The sequence below is a fragment of the Plectropomus leopardus genome, chromosome 14 (genome assembly GCF_008729295.1).
Source record: "Plectropomus leopardus isolate mb chromosome 14, YSFRI_Pleo_2.0, whole genome shotgun sequence".
Lineage (NCBI taxonomy): Eukaryota > Metazoa > Chordata > Actinopteri > Perciformes > Serranidae > Plectropomus > Plectropomus leopardus.
This window is the reverse complement of record NC_056476.1, coordinates 26253438-26274376: the sequence shown is the minus strand read 5'-3', so window position 1 is coordinate 26274376 and position 20939 is coordinate 26253438. Positions and strand designations below refer to the sequence as shown.

Here is a 20939-nt window from a genome sequence, read left to right as displayed (position 1 = left end):
ACCTAAAAACCTGTCATACAAGGGTGCTACTATTTTCACTTTCTTTTTATGAAAACAAACATTTTTGCTTTTACTTATAAATTATTTTGTAAGTCGTCTTGATGATTTAAAAAAATGTCCGTAACCTCTCAAACACAATGGAGAAAGAGCTCCCTGCTCATGTCAGTTTGTTTCCTGCTTTGCTCAGACAAAGAGCTTGTTCACGTCGGGGTAATGAGATTATCATGTTGGTGTTATGCAATTAAGCTGAAACAATAACACATTTTTGTGGGTCCCACAGTTACAACACGCTGGGTGACGGTCCCTTATTTCTCAGCAGAGTGTTGATTAATGCTGAGACTTGCTGAGCTTCACTGAGGCGTGTCACACACTAAACTACAAGAAATGATTAACACATAATTATTCATTATTTTTATGTTGTCGCAACTCCTACTATTACTTGAAGACACATACATTATTTTGAAGGTATCATCAGTTCATTTATGTACTCATTTTTTACATTTACCCTTTAAAACCTGAGCAAACTGGTTGGACTTCTTTCAAAAACATGAGGGGAAGACAATGAGCAGTTTAACAAGAAATGGCCCAAACAGTAGAAAAAAATTGGTTTAAACAAAGTTACCAGAAAATCATGTGTAAATAAGAAAAATAGGAGTGAAAACCAAAAACAAACATCAAAATGACCTAGAAAAAAAACCAGATAAAAATGTATTCAATTATTTTTCCTGTAATATGATTTTAACTATAAAATTGTTATAACTATAAATATAATTTTTGGGAAATTTTTCCTTTTTTTGGATCATTTTCTCATAATCTTCTTCTCTTTCATTAAAACTGATTTTTTCGTTCAGTTTAGTTTAGAAGTCTTTAATGTCCCCGAGGGGCAATTTGGTTTAGGTCATTTTCTTGTCACCTTTTACTGAATTCTTGCACTTTGTAGGATATTTCTTTCTCCCATGTTTTCAAAACAAATCCATTCAATTTGCTTAGGTTTCAAAGGCTTACATTACTTGCAAAAGGCTCATGCTCCAATTTAAACATTACTGAAACAAATAAATAAGAAGTTATGATGAAATATTTTCAGGTGCATTAAAAAGGACAAAGTTGTGTTGTGGTTTAGGGGGTATTTTCCTTTAATGCTAACATGATCATGTGATAGACAGTATACCTCAACATATAGGCTTCTCTTCAGCTCAGTGTTTCAAATACTGATGATAAATCACACATTACATATGTGCATGCACATGTCAAATGGTGCGTTTAGTACTCACATAAACACAATTCAGTGAGTTCACAGTCAAATACAACAGCAATGTAACACACACACTGCTAGAATACGTTCATATATACTGGATGAGAAATATTGATCCACTCCACAAACATCAGCAGAAAAAGGAGAAATCCAGTAAAAAAGATTTGAAATTAAATACTGTTTAATGGTTAGTTTTTACTTTGATATGCAAAAGCTGCAAGACTCAAAAAGGTTGTTTTTTTATTTTTAAGAGCTGGCCTTCTCAGTTCACTGTTGGTGGTGCAGTTTAAATGAGAAGGGTGGGCACACAGAAGCTGGCTGCAAAGAGAAGACAGACCGCCAGTACACTGTGACTCAGGAGAAATCAAACCAAACAAGGAACACTTAGCTCTCAAATGATTTTTTTAACTATGTTTTTAAAAATGACTGATGAATCTACCTTCTACCTTGTATATGTCAGTTCTTTTTTAACATTACATGATAGATGTTTTGCTTCACCTTAGTTGATTGTCATGAAATATTCTGAAACATAGTTTTTTAAAGTGATTAATGTAAGTAGCAGCATGCTGGTACAGTAGTTGAATGCACCAGCCTTTAAATGAACCCTTTAACACCTGGATCGACATCAGTTTTTATGTGCTGCACTGTAAAACCTGTAAAAAATATACAATAATTATAATATTTTTTGTTTAGTTTTGCTTTTTTACTTTATTTTTTTTTGTGTTTATTATAGGGTAATTTTATTGTAACGTTACTAATTTCTGGAAATTTTTATTTGTGGCCTTCATCCCAAGCTTTTGAAAGAAATCAAGCCAGTTTACTCAGGTTCTAAACAAATACATTGCACATTGTTTACAGTCTTGTTTACTTTTATAAAGGAAAAAAACATATAATCATGATAATTAAAATATTCTGTTTTTTTATTTTATTTTAGTGAGTTAAATGTGTCTTATAAAAATAAATATAAAGATATAAAAATAGAGCAGCAGATGGCGGTAATGCACCACAACCTCACGTGTCAGCTGCCGGTAAACCCGAAGAAGAAAAGCGGCGCTCGGTGAAAGTAGAAGAAGAAAAAGAACACGTGATTCGCGCTACTGAAAGCAAGATGGCGGTGGCGGTGCGGAGCTTACAAGACCAGCTCGAAAAAGCAAAAGAAAGCCTGAAAAATGTGGACGATAATATTCGTAAATTAACGGGACGTGACCCTAATGAGTCAAGGTAAAAAGCCCAAGTGGTTTTTCAGCCTTTGGTGTATTTCTAGTGAAATGCTAACACGCGTGCTAGCATTCAAAGGACCAGCGGTTTGTGTTAGCATGAGTCGGTTAGCTTGTTAGCAAACATTACCCTCTGCTTAGGTGGTTTTGTTCGAGCTGAAACTACACGAGCTCGACTTAACTGTGTCCAAACCAAATTAAATTAGCCACACAAAGTAATAAATACACCCGGGAAAAAGAATTTTTACACTTAAGAGAAATATGAAACCCAGTACGACCATGGCGAGGCCCTGCAGGCGTCGTCCGGGTGTCACCACAGATTTATGTTTGGACCTCATGGCTCTGCTCCCAGTGAAGTCACGATTTCATTACCGAGAACAGGATGATAGTACTTTCTCTCCGAGCTTAGACCCAGTATAAGGGTAGGTTTTGTTATTTGTGTTGACGTAGTTTGTCGCTGTGTTTACAGACCGGGTCAGATCCGTCGGCTCGGCGGCCCCATGGCAGGCCCCGGTGGAGGTAGAGGCAGAGGAATCAACCTGCTCAGGTAACTTCCAGCTGTGCTTTAGATGGCTAAAGCAAACGACGTGGTTATATTTATTGAGGTAGTGGTAGATTTTGGAGGTACTGACTATTTGGTGTTTTTTTTTTTACATTCGACACAACTTGCAGGTATACATCAACTCACAACTGCTGTCAGTATCACAACACTTAAATATCAGGGCAGTGAAATATTTTTAATAATTGGAAATACATGTGATTACTCGTTTAATTGACATTTCTATATTTGATTACTTACTAAGTGTTTGACTGAGATCACTCCCTTTATTGACACTTTTAGATGACCCTCATTGATGCTTTTACAGTTGATCGGGATTGCTTGTAATCAAATCTGGTTGTGCTGCTATGATGTCCTATGAGCCTGTTTATTATACTTTTAAGTTGTTTTGTATTGGCAACCACAGACCAGGTTTTCCCTTGAGAGACAATAAAAGCTCTGCACTGAATGAAAGACATGCCAGCTAAACCAAAATAAATAAAACATCAACACACTAAAAAAACAGTGCATAACAACAAATGCAATACCTTTTTGATATTCTTTAGTAAAATATATAAATTGATAAATAATAAATGTAAGTATCACGTGATATAGCCCTGCAAGAAAAGGACAGTAACAGATATGGAAAAATAACACACCTGCCCCTTACCCATGAGTCTTTGTTTAACTTCCCATAATGCAAAGTTTCTTGCATGTCTGTCATAGAATAAAAATAATTAAAGACAAAAGTATTCTTTCAAATTCATATCTTATTTTTAGCTAAGCTGAATGCCTCCTTCCTGGCCTCAAGCATAGCACATCCTGCACCATTCATCCTACCCACAGAGAGCTCCACAGATTAAATCTCAATTTAAGAATAAAGCCACTGTTGAATAGAAAAAGTGTGATGCAGTTGCCACCTGACCGCCAACATGTTTTTAGCAGCAGTGTAGGCTGATATCCAAAGCAGCCTTTGAGTAGGCTTAAAAAAACAACCCAAAACATACTTTGAAGGTATTAAGTACCAATACCCAGCCCTATAGTAGATGTAACTAATGAAGTGGCCGCTGAGTGAACAATATAGTCGTCTAGTATTGACATTTCATTGTTAGTGTTTTGGCATAAAGTAATTAACCGTACATAATAATCATTTTTAATTTCTTTATATTTGTTAGTAAAATAAAGACACTATATGAGAAATATTAAAATACCACATCTGCTAAAAAAATGCACACTCACAGACTATTTATTTGTTTTTATTTGAAAATCTTCCAAACCAGAACTGGTTGTTTTTAAGTGCTTGCTTAAGTCTAACCAGTGTCTCTGTGTCCTTCCCCAGGCGTAGTCTCTCAGACATGGGAAGCGGCGGCCCCCCCTCCAAGCAGAGGGACATCGAAGGAGCCCTGCTCAGGTGAGGTTTTAATATATATATTTTTATAATGATGTACATCTAGCTGTCATACTCAAAGCAATTTTCACACAGTTTTCCGATAGCAAAAAAATCTCATGAAGGTTGAAACCACCGTTTTGAAAGGACTGATGCAATTACTCTGAACTAAAGTAATAAAAGTAATCTAATCGATTCTCTTTTTTCTTTTAAGCTTTGGACCTTTCTTAGTGTCGAATCATGACTGTTTAGCTTTTAGGATCAGAATAGATTATTAAAACAGACTCCACTCAGTGGAGCAAAATTGAGTTTAATGTTGATATTGGAAAATTTACCACGTGCTGATATTGTTGAAGTGGATCCAGTTATTTCATTTTAACAGAGCCCGTAGACTGCCTCAGGCCAATCAGAAGACATGATGACATTTACCCTCTGTCCTGCGGTGGTTTTGTTGCCGTTGTTAAGTTATTTAGCAGGTGCTGTTTTTGCATAAAGTGTGAAGTGTCTTATGTTCTTGGTTGTGTTTCTGCAGGCTGGCGGGGGACCAGAGGGCCAGGAGAGACATGCGCCACGACAGCGACGCCGAGGATGATGACGATGTCAAAAAGGTAAGAAAAAGACCCTCTTCTGTGTTGGTAGCACTGTTCATGTGGGCTTGATGTGTTTTGAGTAGCCCAAAATCCTCAGGCAGCTCAGAGAGCACACTGTCAGATACAGATTATTACCATCCACTGTCACATTTAAATGTCAATTCTTAGGAGAAGCGAGGACTTTAAGTGTTCACACTCTCTCTTCTTTCCTCAGCCGGCGTTGCAGTCGTCTGTAGTAGCTACCTCCAAGGAGAGAACACGCAGAGACCTCATTCAAGACCAAACCATGGATGAGAGGGGCAAACAGAGGTATGCTGACATAAGCTGCTGTATGAGGCTGCAGTCCTGATATGCAGCGCTGACTGATGTCATCATCTTTATGGTCACATTTATTCAATTGCACCAGCAAACAGAGAAAATTAGAAATAAAACACACACAAATATCTGAACCTAATGGATAATATTAATGATTGTACAGCAGAAAGTTGCAGTTGTGTGTGATGGCTGGTTTGTGTTTTCCTGTTTAGGAATCGGCGTATGTTCGGCCTGCTGATGGGGACCCTGCAGAAATTCAAACAAGAGTCCAACGTCTCCTCAGAGAAGGTGAGGAAAATCGATCGGACTTTTTCGAGCGAAGTGTTGAGCTGACTGCCACTGAGGAGGGCAGGCAAAGCAAATTAACAGACTTTCTTAGAAAAGAAAGACAGGGACATTAAAGGATTACTTCACTCCCCAAATGATCATCATCACTTCCTCTCCCTGTGTTAATGTTAAATTCGTGAAGAAAACTTTGCTCACATGCCTCTGGTGAAGGAAAACCCACAGATGCCTGTATGCATGCATAAACTACATAAAAATGAGTCAGAATATGTGAAATTTACCATCCGTCACCATGGTTACCGCTGCTTCCTTCTTCCGATGGAGCACAGAGGGCATCCCATAATCATACCCTCATTGTATACCCTCCCCTTCATTAGAAGTGCCCTCCACAGCCGTGAGCGTGACTTGATTTGGAGTGACACTCGGTAGTGAAGGGAAGTAATACCTCAATGCTAGCTTATCGCTAACATAGCCATAGCATAAGTAAGGGGTTGTAGCCTTCAGTTACCCTAAGGTTAGGAACATAACCATCTCCCCTTTATTAAAACATATGATTTTAACATAACACTTTTTAGCCAGTTTATCGCTAATTTAGCTTTACAGTCAGGCCTTCCGCTCCCAGGCCAAGGAGTGAAGGGGGCTGATCACAGACTGGCATGTAGGTTGTTGTGGGCGAGTCTGGTAGCGAGTGGGCGGCTCACTAGGTTCTCCTCTGCATTTAGTCAAGCACTTTGCAATTTGATTTTTGTATTTTGAGTAAATGTCAAATTTGTCCATCTTCTGCTTTCATCCCGACAGCAAAAGAGACGTTCAGAGATTGAGCAGAAGCTTGAGGTTCAGGCTGAGGCTGAGAAAAAGAAGGTGGAGAGTGAAAAGAGGGAGCTGTTTGAAGAGAGGAGAGCCAAACAGACTGAGCTGAGACTCCTGGAACAGAAAGTGGAACTGGCTCAGCTGGTAAGAAAATACCTCTGAACACCATTTTGGAGCCAGTAGACACCAGAGACATTGAAGTTTTGAGATAAAAGTGTCAGCGAGGTTACTTTAGTTTGGTTATTAGCAGCACTGACAGATGGTTTGCATTTGGAAATCAGCTGCTTTGCATCGATGTAGTGTCCTGTTTGGTTATGCATGCACATAAAACAAATGAGACCAAGAGTTTTGCCAGAATTGCATTTAACCTTTTCTTTTCCTTCGTTGTCACAGCAAGAGGAGTGGAACAGCCACAATAATCATCTTGTAAAATACATTCGTACCAAGACCAAGCCTCATATCTTCTATGTGCCTGGAAAAATGTGCTCCGCCACACAGAAACTCCTCGATGACTCCACCAAGAAACTAAATGGTCAGTAGTTGTTCTGCATCTTGCCAGTGCTTTAAGAGATGCTGTTGCTTGCATTTTTGAAAGACTCATGTGTCTTTAAATCTAGACACGATGCTATCCAGTCAACCTGAGAAAATAGGGTTGTGTGTGTGTCGATCACTTTGTGACCTCTGTGGATCTTTGTGTCTGTTTTCTGGACAGCTGTGTTTGAGGAGAGGCGCGAGGCTTTTGCCGAGCACCTCAGCAAGATGGAGTCGCGCCCCCGGCGGCAGCCAAACCGCGACCAGGACGGCAACGCGGCAGCGACAGGGACGGACCACTCGGCGGAGGGTAAGCCAGCAGGCCAGGTAGTCAAGGTGACAGGTAACAAGGGGGTTACAGCAGAGATACAGGAAGAGGAGGAGGAGGAAGAGGAGGAGAGGGAGAGAGAAAAGGAGAGGGAAAAAGAGAGGGAGAAGGAGAGGGATAGAAAGGTGAAAGAGAAGGATAAGGTGGAGGAGAGGGAGAAGGAGGAGTTGAAGAAGGCGGAGGAAGAGGTGGAGGGGATGGAGTTGAGTGAGGAGGGGAGAGAGGAGAAGAAGGAAGGAGAGGAGGGGGTTAAAGATGGAAAAGAGAAGGACAATAAGGAGGCAAGTCCAGAGTCAGAGGAGATGGAGGTGGAGGGCGGGACAGAGCAGGCAGACAGGAGTAAGGAGGAGGAGGGAGAAACAGACCGTAAACAGGAGTCCACAGACGTCCAGAATGAAAAGATGCAGGACACTCAGTCCTCTGAGACGACCGAAATCAGCCACGAAGCACCAGACAGCAGTCACCAGCCGCAGCTCAGCCTCGCTGCAGAGCAACCAGCAGAAAAGTCCTCTGAGACGCAGGAGTCCTCTCTGACCCCAGAGCCCCAAACGGCCGTCTCAGTGCCGGGGCAGGACTTCACCATCCCCGGCTTCGAGGTCCAAAACTCAGCAGCTGAGAGCGAGACTGTGGAGGAGAAACAAGGGGACGAAGAACCCCAAAAACTGCCCGACTCCCAGGAGGCCCCCAGCACTACTCCTACACCCTGTAAGGAGGACGGGGACGACGAGAGAGGAAGAAAGAAGGACAAGGAGCCAAAGAAAGCCCGCAGTCATAGCAACAGCTCCTCTTCTTCCTCCTCCGGCTCGTCCTCCAGCGGAAGCTCCTCCTCTTCCTCCGGATCCAGCCGCTCCTCCTCGTCCTCGTCATCCTCCTCGTCCTCGTCTTCAGGCAGCAGCAGCCGCAGTCGCAGCCGAGACAGCGGCAAGCGCAAGAGGAGGCCGTCGGACAGGGACAGGGACAGAAAGAAAGGAGAGGAGAGGAGCCACCGCAAGAGAGGAGGGAGCAGCAGTGGAGGAGGGAGGGACTCAAAAGGATCCAAGGAGAGGAGGAAGAGGAGCGAGGAAGGGAGGGGCAGGTCGTCCCACAGCGATAGGGAGCATAAAGATAGAGATAGGAAGGATAAAAGACGCTGATTCGATTCTCAAGTTCTAAAGCTGTCAAACAGGAAAACTCTGAGGGAAAATCAACTATTTACTTAACTACACATGAGATGCGTTTTTAAATTAGCGTTTTCCCTTAAAATGCTACGTAAAGGCCGACTGAGGTTTTAACAAAGAAGGATTTTTCTCTGTAGGGATTTATAAGTCCATGTCAAACAGGAAGTGGATGACTGGTTATGATTTTCCTCCGTTAACCCCCTTAACTTTGCAAAAGAAATGTAACTGGTGCGTCTCTCTCTGATTGGACCCCTCACAAAACAGGTTTCAAACAACGCGGCTGTTTGAAACGTCATCATAGTAATGTCATTTTAAACGCGGTTTAAAATTTTATCTTCAGCCGGACATTTTGCTTTTAGAAAGATCTTTGTGGCAATATGATGAAACGATGGTGTTGAATGTTTGTTTTCATCCTGATCATAATGCCGTAGGCTGGGGTATCGGTGGTTATGGTAGCAGTAACCATTAATGTGCGGTAGTTGTGTTTTCAAGTCGATTTGACGACGCTGTTAATCCTCATTTATTTTCACTATTGATCAATGTCAAGGCCTTTGTATCTTCACTTGTGATTTGCTCAAATGCTGGTTTATGAAAATGTTTTTCTTTTTTGTTTTTTTTTTTTTGTTTTTGTTTTTTTTGTACCAACTGAGAATCTGCTTCAAATTAAAGGTGAGGTAATCGTGAAAATGTGTGTGGCGTGGTATGTTTTCAGTCACAGTCAGGCAGCATCAGTTAATTAGGTGATTATTTTCCATTAATTTCATGCACTAGTAAATGCCGAAATGCCCAGGTTCTTACCCCTGGGCCACATTGCCCGTGTGTGCAGCACTGCATGGAACATTAATGCGTTTTAGCCGAAATAGACAAAGAAAATAGTCTTGATGATCATAAATACATTTTACTCAGTCCCTCCCGTTTCTGTTTAAAAATACGTTTTCTGACAATGTTTCTGAGGACAGAATCCCTTCAGTTGTTGACACAAGGTGTTTTATTGTGAAATATTTGCAGGACTGTAGTGTTTATAAAACAGTAGCTTGCAAGGCTCCATAAATAAGTGAAGTACCGGCTTTTATTTGTGGAAATGCATTAATCATGGCAGCAGGCAGCTCTGTAGCAGTACCACAGCAGCAACTCTGTCTCTGTAAACACCCGAGAGTTTGAGCGGCAGCACTGCAGCACGGTAGCCATCAAATATACTGCTCATGCGGGCAGTGTGTCCTGGGCGTAAGGTCCTTGGAGCTGAAATGAGTTGACAGAACAGTAACAACTATCTTGACGTTCTGTCAACTCATTTCAGCTCCAATTTATATGTCACATCCTTTAAAGTCTGCATTACAAGACCGAATAACATCCGAATGGCTGCTGCTGATGAATCAGCGTGTGTCATTTCGAAAGGACCTCAAAATGTGATTATCTGAGGGGTCACGAGGTCACGGCAGTCATTACTAACTTTTGACAAGTGTGAACTGAGCTGATTCAGAGAGGAAAAATCACCAAGATCACACATTTATCCTCTATGGATAAACATATTTTTATGGTACACTTGTGTATTATAGTGTAAGCACTTGACCTATAGCTTTCCATTTGTTGACCCAAAAAGCCACAGTATTAATATTTGCAATTATATTTGTATGGGCTTGCACCAATAAAGTGCACACAAGTATTTATCTTACAAAGCACAGTTTATTAGAAAAATCTTGGATTTGACACATCCATGAACCTCTAAACAAAGAAACACAAATAATAATCTTTTGTTTTTTCGATCCACTTTTATCAGCAAAGGTCTAAATTACATTGTAAGTCCAAATCCAAATAATACAGGGCATGAGTTCCTGATCCAGTCCCTTTGGTTCTGTCCTCAACTTTCATCACAGGTGCAGTTCCCTTTATGCTTATTTGCACAGTCGCGTCCTTGGAAATTTTCAGTTTTCTCAAAAGATTTTACTTAGTTGGCAAAGACTGTCCATCTCCAGCTGTCTTCAAGTTTCTTGTTGCTTCACTGTGCAGCCTGAATGCTGCATCATTCAGAGGGCTTTCAACACATTCCTCCTTTTTGTGATATCTGGTCCAAAAAGTTGAACCGTGTTCACTCCGGCTGGTCTGCCAGGTCATTCTGCTCGAAGTATCTGCAGGAAAGATTCAAGTATTGCTAGTCAGGACCACAAACTCATCTTACTCTCTCTGAGTTGGATTTAATACGTCCAGCCTTGACGTATGAAATATTACGTGACCTGACCAATAAAAAACACTCAGGGTTAGTTACCTGGCAACAAGACAGATGAGCAGGTTGAGGGCGGGCAGTCGCTCATCCTCCTGACTCTCCTGTGGAATCATAAAGCAGGACAGATATACTGATGGTGTCAGCTTTAATATATCACAACAAGAATTCAATTCTGACAAATAAAAGATGCAAGCACACCTGTGGTAGCTCACGTTTAAGATTAATTTACTGTCCTTGCACAGAAATATTGGCGTAATCTATGCGTTATCACTGAGTTATCCATTTATGGATTCTGCCACTTAGCATGCATTATGTGATCTATTATGACATAAAATACAAAAGTGCCACCAATAAAAAACAATGCAATGTCTTGTGCCAACCCTTCTGCAGTGAGGATTCAACACCAGGATACAATTACACAAAAAAGCAACTTGTAGATTTTTGACTTGAATACACAACAAAGAAAAGAGGAGCTAAGAGAGCAGCAAATACATGCTGATAGCATTACTCAGGACAGCATTAGTAGAGTAACAGACTAGAGGACTGGTATAAAGTGAATCGTACCAGTGTGCTGCGGAGCTGAGCACATCTCCTGGCCAGCTGTCTGATGCAGGAGTGAGCTTCAGGCAGCAGAGGCTTCTCGAGGCAGACCAACAGAGCGTACAACCAGCGACCCTACAACAAACAAACGGGGGATATAGACAGACAAAAAAAAAAAATTTAAAGGAGCTTACAATGCAGTTGAAACAGAATTACAAATAAGTGTAATGTGAACCATAAGTGGACCATAAGCTTTCAGATTTCAAAAATGGATTATAATGGACAAGCAGAAACAAAATTAGGTATTTCTTCTTCTCGATAACTAAGTGGTCAAAAGAGTGCTTATTTTATTTGTTTAAAAAAAGAAAAATGTGGAGAAACTTTAACTAAACTCACCAACTGTGGCACAAACTCGTGTTCCTCAAACCAACAGATTAGAGTCTCCAACACCATCAGCACTGTGGACTGCAGACAAAGAGAAAAAAAGCATAATAATCAGACTGTTGAGCAGGTTCAGTGTGAGCGAGTTTGCGGTACTGAGGAGGTTATTTACCTGGTTCAGCCTGCTCACTATGCTGAGGAAGGGAGGGAAGCCCACCTGAGCAGACACATGATTTGATCATATTACATTACATGCAGTTATAATAAAACAACTTCAACATGTATCAAGAAATGGCAGAAGAAACAGTTATCATCATGATCACTTAAGACTTTATTTTATTCAGCTTTGCTGATGAATACAGTCGAGTATTTAAAGTGACAGCTGAAAGTGTCACATTTTTGAAGACATTTTACAAACTTTATGGATTTTGTTGATTGAAATTTGTCCATTAGATAACCAACCCATCAAAACTCTGCCAGCTACATAATAATAGTTCAATAAATTAGTTTTCGTTCTTTTCTTCATAAAAATACACATTCATGGCACCTTGCTATAGTCCAGTGCTCGCTCTGGTTCAGCGTCTGTGTGGCAGTATGAAGTGCCAGAATAGACCGTCTCTCCTAAACAGAATCTCATCCAGCCCTCCTCATCTGTTAGCTTTGGCTGTAAGGACACACACATAACAAATATTAATTCAGAACAAATGTTAAAACTCAGTAGACGTGTATACATCTACATTTCCAATGATCAGCATTCTGCTCAAACTCAAAAAAAAGGTGACCTCGTGGTGAAACTTAGATTTGACACTAATCATGTTACACTTTTCTTTTCCATCTCACCATCAGTACATTGTCGTCCAGAGTTTGGCTGCTCCAGTGTTTCCTGTTTTTTGTGATGCTCTAAAAAAAATGCAGAATCCACAAACAGATTAACAGTGAAATAGATTATACAGAGAACATACTCCTGAGTCTGCATGCCTTTGCAAGACGCAACTGGGCCTTATTTATTCAATCACACTGCCTAAAGTGTCATTGTAACATTCAAAAGCAGGCAAACTGAGCCAAGATGCATTGCTTTCAATCATCCTGTCACATGTATTAAAGCTCTCTAGTAGATAGTTGCTGCTTTCTTTGTTTCATATTTTACTGAACAATTTCAGATTTTTTGACTCTTATTATTTGTAATGTAATTATTTGTGATGCTTATGTTTTTTTACAAAAGAAGTTGTTCTTGTGGGTTTTATTTACCTGTCTGACATCCGAGAAGTTACTGACTTGGTGCTGCTGCCATCTGAGACTGGGGCAGAAACCTACTGGAGCCGCATGGCAACCTGCCACCTAAAACATAGAAAACACAGTTCTCAGATAACTGAGGCAACAAAAATTCATCTCATCCCACTTAATCTCATGTACACCAACACTATATATGTGTCTCTGGTAGCTTACTCAGTGCTTTATATAAGCAGCCTGACTACTAATAAAAAGTGATTTGATTCAATTTATATAATAGCCCAAAATAAGAGGAACATTACATTTCTTTTGAAATGCCTTAAAGAGTACATTTACTCACAGAGGCATTAACTGTTTGTTTCTTCTTCAGTTTCTTGGGGTCTATCTGAGCAACCACCACCTCTGGACACTGTGATGCCTCCAACCTGATGAAAAGCATATAACATTACATCTTTTGTCACAAAAACATAAAAAAAAAAAAAATACAAAAGAACACAAGTGCAATTTTTTTGTGAGTAGAGTACAGCCGAGCAATGCGTGGAGATGGAAGCAGGCAAAAATATTTATTGGAGCTGGCTGTCAGGGTAAAATTATTCCTTCTGAGGGACTGGGAACCTCTGGGACCACAGGAAAAGGACAGGTGTTTTTATTTGGTTTAAGGGATGGGAGGGGATGGGCAAACAAATGTCAGTGCCCCCCCCCCCCCATAAATGAAGCACAGTCCCTAACTTGGATACATTAGGTGAGCTTGTTGATAAGCCCTCTACTGACCATTAATCAATCCGATTTGATTCATATTGCACAGTTTACACTATTCGAGTGCAATTCAAAGTGCTTAAAGTTTGATTGAAGAAACAAAAACAACAGAGGAAATAAGCAAAAATGGATCTTAAAATATATTATTATAATATAAGTAAATCATGACATTGTAAATAAGACACTACATAAAAGCCAGACTAAAAAGACATAAAATATACACTATATCCAGTGGCAGCAACCCCTAAAAGAGTCCCACTATTCTCCACTGTCCAGAGGGCGGGAGTGTTTTGAGGTGGACTAACTGGACTTGTCGGAGGTATTCTCGGGGGTTTCTCGGTGGTCCGTTCAGGTCCAGTTGCTCTGCACCGGCTTCAAACTCAACGGGCAGCAGCCTCGGCATCAACTCCTCCACGTCAGACTTCATTTTCCATCGACTGTGAGCCAAGTTTTATAGAAACGTATAAGGTAAAATGTTGCGAAGTACGAACGAAGCTCCGAATTACAACAAAAAGTCCTTCTGACGACCAAAACAGCGAGTTTTTCACAGGTGGTAAACAAGGCGCACAAACTACGTAGCCATCTTGTTTATAAACGCGGAGTGATGACGTTGTCTTTGTGCGCTGCGTTGGTTGTCATGGTGATGAACGCCGCATGTGTCGTCATCTATGTGGATAAAGGCCGAAGTCCACAAAAGTCCATATTTTAGCGTGCCAAAACAAATTATTGTGGCCACTTTTGTTTATTTATTTTCAAAAAAAAATCGAAAGATTTTTTACTTTTTATATTAGAGTACAATAAATGCCTTTGACCAGTGACCAGATAATGTTTCATATTGCAAGCAGCTGTTGGATGTTAATGATTGTCCTCACGCTAGCCTTATATCTTATCTCAGCTCTCTCATTTACTATTGAGTCTTCATGACAGCAGCAGCTTAGAGGCAATGTCCACTTGCCAGCACAACTGGCTGGAGTTTATTTGGACTGGTTATGGACATTTTCTCTTGATACACTCCAGTTAAAACAACAAGAATGGCTCCTTCACAGGTTTACAGAATCTTGTGGGGTACAGGCATAGTTTTTGTGATTTTACCTCACGTATATCTGGGATTGCTGTCTGACTACAAGATCTGTGGAGATTCAGCATGTGAAAGTAAGTCCGTAACGACTAATTTTCAGTTCATGATATACAGTCTATAGATTCAAAGCTTTCTATATGATGATAATGTGTTTTTTTGATTTCATTTATACATTTAGGCTGTTTGTCCATTTTCTATTTTAATCCCCTCTTGTGTCTGTGTGTCTTTGCCACGGCGTGTGTGTGTGTGTGTGTGTGTGTGTGTGTAGGTCTGATGAGCAGAGTGCAGGCCATCAGGGACCACCGTGGTAAGGACTGTCGTTACCTGAGCTTCAGACGAGGAGACACCATTTTTGTTTACCACAAACTGACCGGAAAGAGGGAGGACCTCTGGGCAGGCAGTGTGAGTCTGACATCAGCATCTATTTGACTTTGCTGCCGGCCTTTTTTCTCTTTAAAGCAGAATATAATGAAAAACACACCTAATTCAAGTAGTCTCTCATCTCAGGTTGGAAGTTAAAGAGATTAGTCCGCATTATAATACAGATAGTGTGGGCTCTCAGCACTGATTAGCTGAGTCATGTTAATACTTTACCAGCTTAACACAAACATCTATTAGAGCAATTCAGTTCCTTTATAATGATATGATTATGTACCATGACCAGCTTAATGAGTGAAAAACAAAAAACACACATCTACATATAATGTAGTATAGTGCATTTCAGAGGCATAATCTAAATAATGAAGATGGAAAATTTTGTTAAAATAATCAACATGACATCGGTCTGTTTTTTTAACCTTGGTGATTTGACTAATTATATAAAATCATTTAAGACTGAGGTAATCTGAGTGTACCTTATTTCTTTTAATGTCTAGTGTTTAAAATGAAATACACCTGTAAAGACAAAAATGCAAGTTAGGATTTTAAATCTGGTGAATAATATAGAATGGTGGTTTGGATAGACTAACTGGTTCTGCTTTAATCACAGCTGACAATGAAAATGATTCTAACACAGAGAAGAAAAATTCCCTTTTTTCAATTCTTCCAGAATGCTATCATGGCTTTACAGAATTGTGATAGCTGCTCTGCCTCCTTTTGATTTTCAGATTGACAAACAGTTTGGCTATTTCCCAAAGGATGCGGTGCAAGAGGAGCACATTTATGCTACTGTGGAGAAAGTCGTGGAGACACAGGTAAATAGGCTTTAGCTCTCCAGAGTACAGGATTTGAACAAAGTGTTCTATGACAGAAATACTATAGCATGCAAATATGAAACATGTAAATTGTTTGGTATAGTATTTAAAGGGGCAGTTCACCACAAAACCAAAAATGCATATCTTTCCTCTTACCTGTAGTGCAGTTTATCAGTATAGATTTTTTTGGTGTGAGTTGCTGAGTGTTGGAGATACAGCTGTAGAGATGTCTGCCTTCTCTCCAATAAGATGGAACGAGGTGGCAATTGGCTTGTGGAGCTCAAAGAGTCAAAATAGCACATTTTAAAAACTCAACAGCAATGTATCTTTACAGAAATGATGACCCGCTAATCCAAGATAATTCACAGACCTTGTTGTGAGCAGTTTCATGTAGGAACTATTTTCTTTCTTTGTTGGGGAAAAGGCAGACACCTCTATGGCTAATATCTCCAACACTCAAACAATCTAGATTCATAAATAGCACAACAGGTATGAAAAATATGTATTTTATTTTGGTGTGAACTGTCCCTGTAACCCTAAATTAGCATTTGAGTGTGTATAAAATGAAAGCCTTATTCTTCATTTCCTCTCTTCATTCAGGAATCAGATTTTTTCTGTATGGATGAGTCAGGATACCTCATTGACTCCAGTCATCTTGACAGTGATGATGATGATCAGATAATCCAAAACCCGGATTTAGAAACTACCCAAATCTCCCCATATATTGATGACACAAATGCTGATAGTTCTTCAACATCTGAACATCCCTCTCCAGAATCTCTAGTTTCAGCACAGGAAGTTGACGGGACACTGACAGAGGAGGACAAAAGCAAAAATCATGATGATGCTGCTGCCGAGACTAATGAGGAAGCACAGAAGACTCCTGAGGCTCCAAACGAACAAGGTGGGTCTGCTCCCTCTTCCTGGCTCGGTTCTTCAGTGACAGGATGGTTAGGTCTGAATAAAGAGGAAGAAGCTGACAATGTGGCTGAGGAGGAAAAAAAAGATGAGAGAAAAGAGACACCGGCTGGAGCTTCTGTCACTTCTTCAGTGACAGGATGGCTAGGGTTGGGAGGAGAAGGAAAACCTGATGATGCTGTGGAAAGTAGAGAAGAAGATGGAGAAACTGCTGATTCTTTTGCTTCAACCATGACTGGCTGGCTTGGCTTTGGAGGAGAGAAAAAAACAGATCACTCTGCAGAAAAAGAGCAAGATGAAGAAGGAAAAAATGACGAAGAACCAGCAGAGAAATTCAGGAGTCGGAGGATGTCTCTGGACCTTGAGGGCAGCCAGTTACAAGAAGAGAAGACAGAGATGGGGACATTAGGTTGGCTTGGAAATGGACTGTCAAGCACGTTGGGGTTTGACCTGACCAACCAGGAATCAGAGCAGGAGACAACAACTGAAAAAGAGGACAAGGAGGAAGAACAGCCAGCTTCTGGTTCTTGGTTGGATATGGGGATAGGGGACATTTTAGGCCTCAGAAAAGACAAGAGTGAAGCAGATGAGAGTGCAGAAGAGGACAAAATCTTAGAACAACCAACAGAATCTGTGAATGTGGATACCAGTCAGTCACCCACTGCACTGACAGAGGATCTAAGGACAGAAACCAGCAATGAATCAAATGCGGAGGAAGACCAAAATGCCCCACCAGAAATCATTCTCAATGCTGACAGTAATAATTATGATATAAGTACATCAGACAGCAGCAATGATAGTTTCATACCTGAAGACACAGCATCCAAGGAGTTTGAGAAAACATCCAAGGTAGTAGATACAATCCATAATAGCAGTAACAAAGAAGGAAGAGGTAATGTTTCAGATGATCACAAGGAAGAGGAAAAATTCCTGGGTGGAGAAAGACCTGCAGAAATGGAGGACAAGGATCATCAGATGCCTGAAAAAGAAACGGAAACTGCAAGCGATACTGATCAAGATTTTTTGACACAATCTGACATCAGTGTAGGGTCTGATGTAACTTCTGCTGATTTAAATTCAAACTCCATGGGACAATCTGTTGAGGAGAGCAAAGCAGAGGATGTGGTTGAGGAAGAGGCCCAGATCCCTCATCAGATCAATAACACAGAAGAATCCACAGATACATCTGTCAAAATTGGAGCCAGTAGTCATGATCACGAAGCTGAGGGGAATAAAGCAGATGTACTTTACATAGAAATTTCCACGACTCAGACTGACTCAGCAGAACAAAGTCAAGTCAGTAGTGTTGGACAGACTCAGCCTTTCTTATTATTAGGGGCAGCTGACGAGAAACCAGTTCCCAATGAGGATGACAGTTTTAAAGCTCAGAGTGTAGAAACCGATGTTGATCATTCAGATTCACTAACTGTGACTGATAGTAACACAGAGACACAGCAGGGAGAGTTCGGACAGGAGAGGGAGGTGCATTCTGTTGAGGACAGCTCTGAGGAGTTTGGATCTTCTGATATTCAGTATGTAAATGCCTCAGAGGAGGACAGAGGAGTGTTTTCGACTACTGAGAGCGTAATACAGATGGAAAACAATGTAGATCAGGACTCTGAGCTTCTGCAACAGGGGGGCGCAGAAAATGACGGTGATGCACATGAGCTAAAGGAAACAGTAAAAGAAACCGAGACTGATGGTGAAGACGAAATCCAGCCAGTTCAAACTGAGATTGAGGACGTAGAGGAGACAAAGGAAGGAATGGGGGAACGGGAGGAATTAAAAGAAGTGGAGGAGATAGATTCAGAGGAAAAATTGCAGGAAGTGGAGCAAGTAAAGCAGGATGAGGGAGAAGAGTTAAAAGATGAAGGGGGAAAGGAGGAAATGGAGGAGAAGAAGCAGGAGAGGATAAAAGAATTGGAGAGGGAGACTGTAGATAAGTTTGAAGAAAATAATAAAAAACAGGAGGAAGGAGAGGAGATAAAAGAAGAAGAAGTGAGGGAGTCAAAGGAAGAGAAAAAACAAGGGGAGGAGGTAAATAAAGAGGAGAAAATGGCTGAGATGGAGAAGGTGAACGAGGAGAAGATGCAAGAGGGGATGGAAGAGCTAAAGGAGGAGAATCAGGAGGTAATAGAGAAGTTAACAGAAAACTTGAAACAGGAGGAAGTGGAAGAGATAAAAGAGGATAGCCAGGAGCAGGTGGGGGAATTAAAGGAAGAGAAAATGCAGGAGGAGGTAGAGGAGTTAAATGAGAAGGAGGAGAAGGATGAAATGGAGGAAACATTAGGGGAGGAGAAGCAAGAGGAAGTGGAGGTGTTAAGGGAAGAGGACAGGCAACAGAAGGTAGAAGACTTCGGAAAGGAGAAGGAAAGGGAGGTGGAGGAAGTAAAGAAAAATGAGGAGGAAGAGCATGAAGAAGTACTGTCTTCTAATTTTGGGGTAGAGATGGAAACCAGCCTCCACTCTTCACCTCACACTCAAAAAGACATCAACAACGGAACGACAAGACAAGAAGGCAATAAAAAGGAGACACAAGAGGAGAACAGCTCAGAATCTGTGTTCTCTGAAGTATCCACACAAACTGAAAAGAGTCCGATCGAAAACCCACAGACGGAAGAACAGGAACGAGTGGAAGAAAAGTTCAAGGACGAAGTGAAAGAGCAGGAGGATGAAGGAAATCATAGAGTGGAGAATGGGAGGGGCGAGAGGAGGGACAAAGAGGACGAAGAGAGTCTCAAAAGTTCAAACAAATTTTTTCCTCAAGCTAGTGAAGACGGATCTATGACGGACAGCAATGGAAATGGTTTTGCAAATAGGTTGAGCTCAACAGATGAAGGGACAATGGAGACAGAAATCAAAATTCCGACGACAGACGGTGATCAAATATTCGCAGATGGGACAGGAGTGAGTCCAGTGGTACCAGGCATAGAGAGGGATGAGGAGGGAACACAGGAGGAGGAAAATGAAGAAAAAGGAGATAATGGTGTGATAAACAACAATGATCTGAGTGGCCAAAACAGCCTTCCTGATCAACTTTCGTTTTGCCAGACAGCCGAGAACAAAGAAGATGATCAACTGTACTCTTGTGAGGTAGGAAACACTGACCTTTCTGATGATAATGTGCTCCGTCAGAGGGATAAAACTACGCCTGAAGACACTGAAACCAGCACCAATGGAATTTACACTGAGACGAAAACAGTACAAATACACTCTGGTCATGAGACAGACACAGAAGAGATGGAGATAAATGGAAAGCATGCCAATATGCCGATGACAAACCTTTTTCCTAATATAACTGGTTCTGAACTCAGGACAGAGGAAAGAGTGGAGGTGGAAGTTTCATCTGGTGACCCTGTGATATCTGAGCAAACTGGTCTGTCTGATGGTCACAATAAAGGCACGGCAGAGACTGGGGGTGGAGGAGCATTTGGCCTTTTCAAAAATGCCTTTGGCTTTTTCAGCCAAACACCTGTCACTGAAACTGAAGGATCTGCAGAATCTGAACCAAGTTTGGATTCTAACACAGTTGAGACATCCACAGACTCACTGACCCCTGAACAACAACTGGATTCAACTACAGATCCAACCCAGGTTTACATGCAAGATACGCAAACAGACTCTTCCGTCACTGGGTCACAACAGCAGCTGGAACCTTCTCCTACCTCTACAGAGCCTCAGACATCATCTTCATCTCCAACACAGACTAATAACCATCCAACAGAAAGCCAACTCCAAACAAAACCCCCCACCAAACACTACAAGAACCTCCTTGCCTACATGAGCTCGGATGAGGTGACTATTTTGACAGAGCTCTTTGGGCGACACAAAGTGCAGTTTTTGGATTACGTTTTAGGAAGTTCAGAAACCATGACTGATGATCCTGATAATGATGAGTCAATATTGCTGGATATAGAAAGACTTCTGCATTATCACAGGGAGACACTGCTCGCTCCTAGCATGAAGCTCGCTGATGTACCACAGGAGGATAAAGAAAAGACCAGAACGCTCATCACACTTCAGAAGCTAGAAATGCTGTTGGCGAGAGTGAGAAAGACTTTAAGCAATGGTCAATCAGATATCCGTGACGCAAACCATCAAGGTATTTTATTTTATGACCTCAAAGATCATTGCTTATATCAGTGATATTTGATATTTTAATTTTGGTATGGGTTTGACTTGCAATGATCTCAATCATCGCTGCATGTGTTT

At 41.0% G+C, this 20939-nt stretch overlaps 3 protein-coding genes across 5 annotated transcripts in view; 2 read left to right on the top strand and 1 right to left on the bottom strand.

Annotated features, from left to right (window-relative positions):
* Positions 1-2349: 2349 nt before the first annotated feature.
* On the top strand, positions 2350-9083 carry pnn (pinin, desmosome associated protein). The gene is made up of 9 exons (XM_042500619.1): positions 2350-2473; positions 2939-3016; positions 4347-4418; positions 4927-5002; positions 5199-5293; positions 5512-5587; positions 6383-6538; positions 6788-6926; positions 7107-9083. Exons 1-9 carry the CDS (start codon positions 2361-2363, stop codon positions 8384-8386), a joined length of 2085 nt encoding a protein of 694 aa, XP_042356553.1. The 5' UTR covers positions 2350-2360; the 3' UTR covers positions 8387-9083.
* A 994-nt stretch (positions 9084-10077) lies between these two features.
* Positions 10078-14122, bottom strand: gemin2 (gem (nuclear organelle) associated protein 2). The gene is made up of 10 exons (XM_042501020.1): positions 13844-14122; positions 13123-13207; positions 12801-12890; positions 12393-12452; positions 12100-12216; positions 11725-11769; positions 11568-11636; positions 11196-11306; positions 10674-10732; positions 10078-10536 (listed from the first exon to the last, which is right to left on the bottom strand). The coding sequence occupies exons 1-10, from the start codon at positions 13963-13965 to the stop codon at positions 10497-10499; spliced, it is 798 nt and encodes a 265-aa protein (XP_042356954.1). The 5' UTR covers positions 13966-14122; the 3' UTR covers positions 10078-10496.
* A 432-nt stretch (positions 14123-14554) lies between these two features.
* Positions 14555-20939, top strand: part of ctage5 (CTAGE family, member 5) — a 22613-nt gene continuing 16228 nt past the window's right edge. Inside the window, exons 1-4 of one of the 3 annotated variants that reach the window (XM_042501418.1) lie at positions 14555-14690; positions 14885-15018; positions 15723-15809; positions 16410-16713. In XM_042501418.1, the coding sequence (XP_042357352.1) occupies positions 14570-14690; positions 14885-15018; positions 15723-15809; positions 16410-16713 (646 nt within the window). In that variant the 5' untranslated portion in view covers positions 14555-14569. Of the gene's footprint in view, positions 14691-14884; positions 15019-15722; positions 15810-16409; positions 16714-16903; positions 20830-20939 lie in introns of those variants that run through there. The other 2 variants (XM_042501417.1, XM_042501416.1) reach the window with 2 other exon arrangements.

What these genes read in the sequence shown, in the direction of transcription:
- pnn (XM_042500619.1), top strand. Translation starts at nt 2,361, where the DNA reads ATGGCGGTGGCGGTGCGGAGCTTACAAGACCAGCTCGAAAAAGCAAAA. An exon ending in AGAGGAATCAACCTGCTCAG is followed by an intron (nt 3,017 to 4,346) that starts GTAACTTCCAGC and finishes GTCCTTCCCCAG; the next exon opens with GCGTAGTCTCTCAGACATGG. An exon ending in ATGATGACGATGTCAAAAAG is followed by an intron (nt 5,003 to 5,198) that starts GTAAGAAAAAGA and finishes TTCTTTCCTCAG; the next exon opens with CCGGCGTTGCAGTCGTCTGT.
- gemin2 (XM_042501020.1), bottom strand. Translation starts at nt 13,965, where the DNA reads ATGAAGTCTGACGTGGAGGAGTTGATGCCGAGGCTGCTGCCCGTTGAG. An exon ending in AACAAACAGTTAATGCCTCT is followed by an intron (nt 12,891 to 13,122) that starts GTGAGTAAATGT and finishes TCTATGTTTTAG; the next exon opens with GTGGCAGGTTGCCATGCGGC. An exon ending in TGGACGACAATGTACTGATG is followed by an intron (nt 12,217 to 12,392) that starts GTGAGATGGAAA and finishes GTGTCCTTACAG; the next exon opens with CCAAAGCTAACAGATGAGGA.